This window comes from Opisthorchis viverrini, assembly GCF_000715545.1.
Source record: "Opisthorchis viverrini unplaced genomic scaffold opera_v5_57, whole genome shotgun sequence".
In the NCBI taxonomy this organism is placed as follows: Eukaryota; Metazoa; Platyhelminthes; class Trematoda; order Opisthorchiida; family Opisthorchiidae; genus Opisthorchis; species Opisthorchis viverrini.
Window position 1 is genome coordinate 1,797,230 of NW_008751714.1, and position 6,772 is coordinate 1,804,001.

A 6,772-nucleotide genomic window follows, 5' to 3' on the forward strand; every position below is an offset into this window, starting at 1 on the left:
AGTCCGGAAGTAGTAAGGTATCAATGTTTCGCGTGTTACTGGTACCACTACCTATATTATCGGCAATGTGAAACCTTTATAGGTCGGTGGCCGAGCTCATGGAGACTGGAGAGGATTATACTCACTGGAATACGCCCATTACTGAGACAGACGAAATTCTTTGATTTCGCAAAACAGGCCGGCGTTTTCCGAGCTTTTAAGACTTTTAAAAATAGAATCTGTATTTTCAGTGAACAAAAACAAATTGATATATGGCCACCGATCATCAGCTCTTTAGAGAGCAGGTGTCATAAAAAATATCCCTGGAGATGTGCTATGTACAATTAGTTCTTCCCTTATCTTTTGGCGATCACAAAATCTGGTAATGAACTTGGCCTGGAGATCTTCGAGATCAGATCCTGAGGCTGACTGACATCTGCATTCTCCGTCACACATGCCGGAAAAACAGATATTCCCGGAACAGTATATGAATACAAAACATGCTCTTGTAGGTTGTGGTTTGTGTTTAAAAGGACAAATGGGTCAAGATTTGTTCCACGAATGTGAAGGTCACATGGTGGCGATTTGCTGTTAGCCTTTAATGAGGCTGCAATCTTTTCTGGTCCACTTGCATTTTGGCCAGCGTTGGTGATACTGAAGCTTGGTTTGCTTCGATATATTACGGGAGCATTCGAATGCTTAGATGGAACTAAGTTAAGTTTTGCGTTGTTTATTCCTGGTAGTGTTGTTTCGCACACAGTGGAAGTAAGGCGGGTAGCTTGTGCACAAAGTGGAGCGGGTTGGGGCAACGAACCAGTGTTTATAAGTGTCTGAAGCTCAATATCTGCATAAAACGCAGCACACCGTTCACGCTCCTCGGGAGTTACCGGAATTCCATCAATAACCTGTACGCGCAGACATCCGTTAATAAGAATGAGTCTGTGAATCTGTCTCGATGTTAGCGGGTTATCGATGAGTGATATCTCAATTAGGTTCTTCTGGATTGTTGAAAATCTTTCTAGATCGTTAAGATCATACAGCTTATTTCCACTCAAATAGACTCGTTTTAAATTTTCCAAGCTCTTGAGATTATATAGTTCTCGAAGCCTGTTGCTCTCCAGGTGTAATTCTTGTAGTGACCACCTGAACTGCAATGAAATTTCAGGTATTTCCTTTATTTTGTTTCCATCGAGGACTAAGTCTCTCAGCACTGGAAGACTTTCCAAACCAGAGAAACTTGAAATTTCATTGTACTGGAGGAATAATGATCGTATTGCAGGCATTCTGTGGAAATGTAACGGTAATAAAGTGCTGATGTGGTTTTTTGCCAGGTGCAAGACCTTCAGCTTGGGGAATATGGCCTGTTTTGAAGTGTACAGAGATACATAGCGAGTATCCGCTAGATCTTTTAGTTTTCTACGCGAGGATGAAGCAATTAACTGAATGTTTGCGGGAAACAACGTTTCAATGTTATTCTCATTAAGACAAAGAGTACGCAATTGTGGGAGGAAAAGTAATCCGCCGAAAGATGTCAGATTGTTTCGTTCCAAATTTACACTCTGTAGTTTTGAAAAGTATTCGGGTGACAGAACGTCTACAACCTTCAACAGATTTCCACATATTTCCAGACAAACAAGCTCCGACAGATTTTCGCCGTTAAATTTTTCCATCAGGAATTCCTCTGACAAATGACCACCAAGTAGTTCCTTTGCGCGTAATGTATCATTTGTCGATATTTCTAGTCCATCTAGGGCTTTCAGTGACTTCAAGTGAAATATCATCCGAAGACGGTAGTGATTCAACTCCTTTGTCAGCGGATTTCCAGAAAAATCAGCAATTGTCAGAAGCAGAAGGTCTTTCAATTCCAGTACAACTTTCAATTCCCTTAGATCGTTGTTTGCAATATACAATTCTTGAAGGTTAACCAACACTGCAATCCCGTCCACTTCCTTAATTCCATTAGCTCTCACAACAAGCACCTCTAAATTTGGGAAGTCACTTTTTCTAAGGCCCCTAAACGACTGTATTGAGTTATTTCCCAACAACAGCCGTTTCAGTTTCTTTAACTGCTGAAAACTTTCGAAGGATGTTAGGCTATTATCCTCTGCTGAGATTTCTTCCAGGTTAGTACAGAAATTCAGTCCTTCCAGAGTTTCCAAGTAGTTATTATCAAGACAAACATAACGCAAGCTGGTTAGTAGGTCAAAACCTTCTAGGGTTCTAAGCTTGCAGTCATTCAGACACAAGGACACAATACTTTTCAGAACTATGTTTGTTTTCACATTGAATAACTCTGTTCGCAACAGATGCAATCTTGCAGTAGGATGGATTGTCAGACTTGGAACCACTTCTTCGGCTATAGTGCTTCTTGTGTTGAAGAATTTGCAAAACCTATTCCGCCGTTGATGAAAAATACTTTCCGCACTTTCTCTGTCGTTAGCTGTGACCAGGTATCCGTCGATTGTCTCTATGCTTGGGAGGTAGGCAGCGACAAAAAGACGAACCTCTGTCGGGACTTTCCAGGGGTTAAATTGTAAATTAAGGTCTTGCAGTTTGGTGCATGAGTTACTTATCGTAATGACATCCTGGAATAAGTTTGTTAGTATGTTGTAATTCACATTCAGTACTTTTAATCTTGGAAGACTGTTTAGGTTAGTAAGTGTGGGAAGCAGATTATGACTTAAGTCAAGCGACTGTAATGGAAGATTTGCAAGCGTAGGCAACACTCGCAAGCGACAGTGATTGATAAAAAGTACTGTTAGAGAGGAATAGCGCTGTAAGTTCACTAAACGTGTAAGTTTCACCTCCAATAGAGACAAAGTTGTCACCTTTGCTTTCGCTTGAATTTGCTGCTCTGAATTCTTTTCAGAAAAACGTTCTAACGTGTCGCCACTGCAGGGTTTCAAAAATTTCGCAGGGATGCTTTTTAATATAGATGAATCAGCCCGCAATTCCTCGTTTGGAAGTAAATCATTTGAATCCAACTTTGTTAAACCAAAAGCTCGTTGCAGCACTGATGTATCCTGATCTCCAGGAATGTACTTAACTTCCATGACAAACGACGCTGCCAGGAAATTTTCATCATTCGGTTCGAAATTCATTATGACACTCCTGCAGTTGCAACTCTTAGCTTCCTTCTTCCGACCTTGAGCGGGCCAACGAACGTCCGTAGAATTTACCAAAGATCCCCGACACATATCTTTTTTACAGTTACTCATTAGGTTGCAAAACTCTGGTTCTTTCTTTGTTCGCACAAGAAGAAAAGTTGCGAAAAATGTAGACTGTGGACATGCGTCGTCGGGCGTTCTCACTAACAACTTTCTAAGGTTAGCTTCATCTGCAACATTCAAACTGTTCGTCAACGTAATTGGAACTTTGTTTGGATAACAATTACAGCTAATTAGCGAAGCGTACTGATGAAGTTCCTGATCTCCCTGTGGCCGGACGACAAAAAAATATCCCTCCGAAAGTCCACACTCAGTATCTTGATCATTCGAACACTCATGTGAAGATAACTTTTCTTCATCGGAAGAGTAGTCTGGTTCCTTCACAGATAGATGGCGTGACATCTTGTTTATAATTCTATATACTCTACAGATTTTTATACCAACTACGCCAACTTGAAAAAGCTCACGAGCGCAGCAACGTGTCGCCAAAATATTTCCACAGTAGGTAAACCAGTCGTCATTTGGTCCAGCTTCTTCTATTTCAACGTACCCACAACTCTCCAGTTCCAGCTGTAGTAGATACAACCGCAGTGAAATCTTCCGCTGAATTACCTGTAACTCCGTTGCAAGTTCTAACCTGCACTTCTTCAGCAAACTTTCCCAGACGAATATCCGTTGCCCAAGTTCTTTGATCCATGGAATTTGTAGGTATCTATCACACTCAGAAGTAGCTTCACTCTTGGTATTGGGACCAATTCCAGCTTGCAGACAGCGTGCAGCTTTATCGAGCACTTCAACTTGGGCGTATATCTTATCACTCAGCTTTCTGTACACAGTACGCAGACGATTTGCAGCCCGCTCCTCCAGTGCCATTCTCGACTGCACTTGCATTCTGTAATAGCTCTGTTTGATTTGCATCACAGTCATAATAGCTTCGCGTAGTTCATGACATCCAACATCCACTTGATCTAACATTTTCAGTCGAGGGAGGAAATACAACACGATTAGAGGAAAGTTTGGATTTGAGCACACAGGGTTCGGCATATATCCGGGCTCATTAACCGATAAACAGACAAGTCTCGGCAGAGATGCTAATGACAATAGATCCTCCAAAACGCCAAGACGGTTGCCTGAAATGAAAAGATTCCTTAAGCACTTCATGTGGTTTATCTCCCCTTTTACGCATTCAATGGCATTTCCGGACAAATTGAGAGATTCTAGCCGGTTCAGTTCAGAAATCCCCTCTATATGATGTATTTCGTTATCGTTCAGCCACAACACCCGAAGTTTCTTTAGGTTTTCAAGGTTTTCAATCTTTTTTATAGCGTTGTCATAGAGGTAGAGTTCCTCCAAATTGAAACACTGATCCAGATTTTCAATCTTCGCAACGCGGCATTCACAAATCCATAGTATTTTCAGATTCGGGCATGATTGCAAGGTTGTAATCTTTACAAGATCTTGAGACATTATCAGTAACTCCGACAGGAACGGAAATTGTGCTAGAGTGATATAGCTGGAGAATCCAGAGAATAATATTTGCAGTTTCTTTGTTGGGTGAAGAACATGGTGAATCGCTCCATTTTCGTCCCCTATGTCTAAAGTATTTGGGATACATAACCCGCGATGGCATTCTAAAAGTGAACAATCGGGCATTTTTTCCTCTGAGTTATTCTTCTCACTGAATTCCATACGCACTACAGCAAACGCCACAGTTTTCACGTTTCCAGCTGATCAAATGGCGCGGCGATTTTCGCCCTCTTCGTCGGTGCAGTGTAAGAAAAACAGCAGAATCGATAGAGTCATGGATGGGAAACAAGTCGGGGGCTCGTAGATTGGGACCGAGCAAGAAACGCTTGGTTCAGTTTGACTCCCTCGAGTATGAAAAGCCTACACCACTAACCTGAAGGTAGCCAAAGTGACTTGAATTTTCTAGATGGATACAAGAGTTCTGCGTCCACCGGAAAGCTCGCCATATCTGCAGACAGAAACGCCATCATCCATTTCCGATACATCCTCAAAGCACCCACCATGGAAATGCTATGCCCCTTGCGCCTTTCTGTCCCAAAATGGCGAAATACGAGTTCGTATGGCCTGCGCCACGGTAAATCAACTGATGCTCACTGCGTCACGCATCCTGTTTTGGCCTCAAGTCTCATCATAAGATTCCACAGGGCGGTTGGAAGCCTATCAATGGAACTCGAGACACTACGATCCTAAGCAATGCACTTCCATATCCGCCGGCGCCCAGCCGTTTCCTGGCACAAAAGACTAGCTTCGTTGGTTGCCTCCTCGTTTCTTTCCCCAACAGTCGCACAGTAAACAGATCTGTTGTGCTGCACTCGTCGAAACTGATTACAAAGTCCCAGCTTCACCAGAAAGCCCATCATAAATCTCGTCCACACCAGTCCCTCAAGTGTCAGTTTCCTGAACTTTGCGGATCCCCCACCTCCAAAAATATCTGCCATACCCTAGCCCGAGTAATTTGTCCGCTGTTTGCCTTTGGAATTCGGCTGTGCTCCCAGGCGTATGTCTCACCAAAACACATTTTCCCTGTCAACTCATTCTGCCGCCCAACCATCTGTCCCTGGCTTACTAACATCCACTTTCGGTCCTATTTTCAGCACCCAACCCCCAATCTGCCCAACCACAACCAGGGCGGCCATCGTTAGCTTTTGTGGTTCAACGGAGGTTACGGGAAAGTAACTGGCTAATTTGTAGGCCGGTTTCTCAGTCCCCCACATCCACCCTGGCGCCTATTTTTTGACTCCCAGTGTTATTTATATCTAAAAGATTTCATGACTCCTGAAAAGCACAAAGCTCACCTCAAACATACTCGGCGCCGCCATCCTACTGGCGATGAAATTCAGTGGATAGCGTGCCGGCCTCCAGAGCTTAATTCACTCACGCAGTGGCTACTTCTGTAACTCAGCCACTCAAATGAACATCCTGCGACAGACGGGAGGCACGACGGCATTAGAAGTTCCCATGAAATCAGCTTTTACCATACCCGTACCATAGAAAGTACCTGGAACTGTTCCAGCCACAGAGGGAACAAACCCCACTACACTTCTCCTTTAATGATAAAAAGGAATCTTCCAAGATGGCCCTATAACTGTTTTATTTTCTTTTTTTACTTCTGTTAATCTGCGGCCCACTCGACAACGACTATCACTCAACTCTTTACTTGACTTCGGGACCCATTAGGAGCATAGCGAGTTCAGAATTCCGGGAATAACACGAGGTTTAACCAGGTTTTTTCTGATGCATCCGATACCGGGGAATGACTAGGACCCAACGGTCCCTGGGATGAGTTGGTTCTAACTCGCTGTTTCCTCCCCTCGGAGATAAACATATAGGTGTTCCGTTGTACTTTGAGCTTACCCTACCATTATTTCACCCAATTTTTGATCAGTTCCCACTTGCTCCTAATCCTTAACGCTACTTTGCTCTCCTGAGAATCTTCTGCACCTGAATTCCCTCCCATAGTAACACCAGTGGGTTCATCAATTTTTATTGTGCCTTCTGATTCAGAGAAACAAACTTCCATTTTTCCCTACTGAGAAATGCTCAGCTCATCATCCGCAGGCAAGCTCTTCTTAACATTGGCAGTTAACTGAGACTTTCAG

General features: G+C 43.2%; 1 protein-coding gene across 1 annotated transcript; it reads right to left on the reverse strand.

Moving 5' to 3' along the window:
- Positions 1 to 335: 335 nt before the first annotated feature.
- On the reverse strand, positions 336 to 4,835 carry T265_03865 (hypothetical protein; the record flags this gene model as incomplete). The annotated part of the gene is made up of 1 exon (XM_009168446.1): positions 336 to 4,835. One exon carries the CDS (start codon positions 4,833 to 4,835, stop codon positions 336 to 338), a length of 4,500 nt encoding a protein of 1,499 aa, XP_009166710.1.
- Positions 4,836 to 6,772: the final 1,937 nt, after the last annotated feature.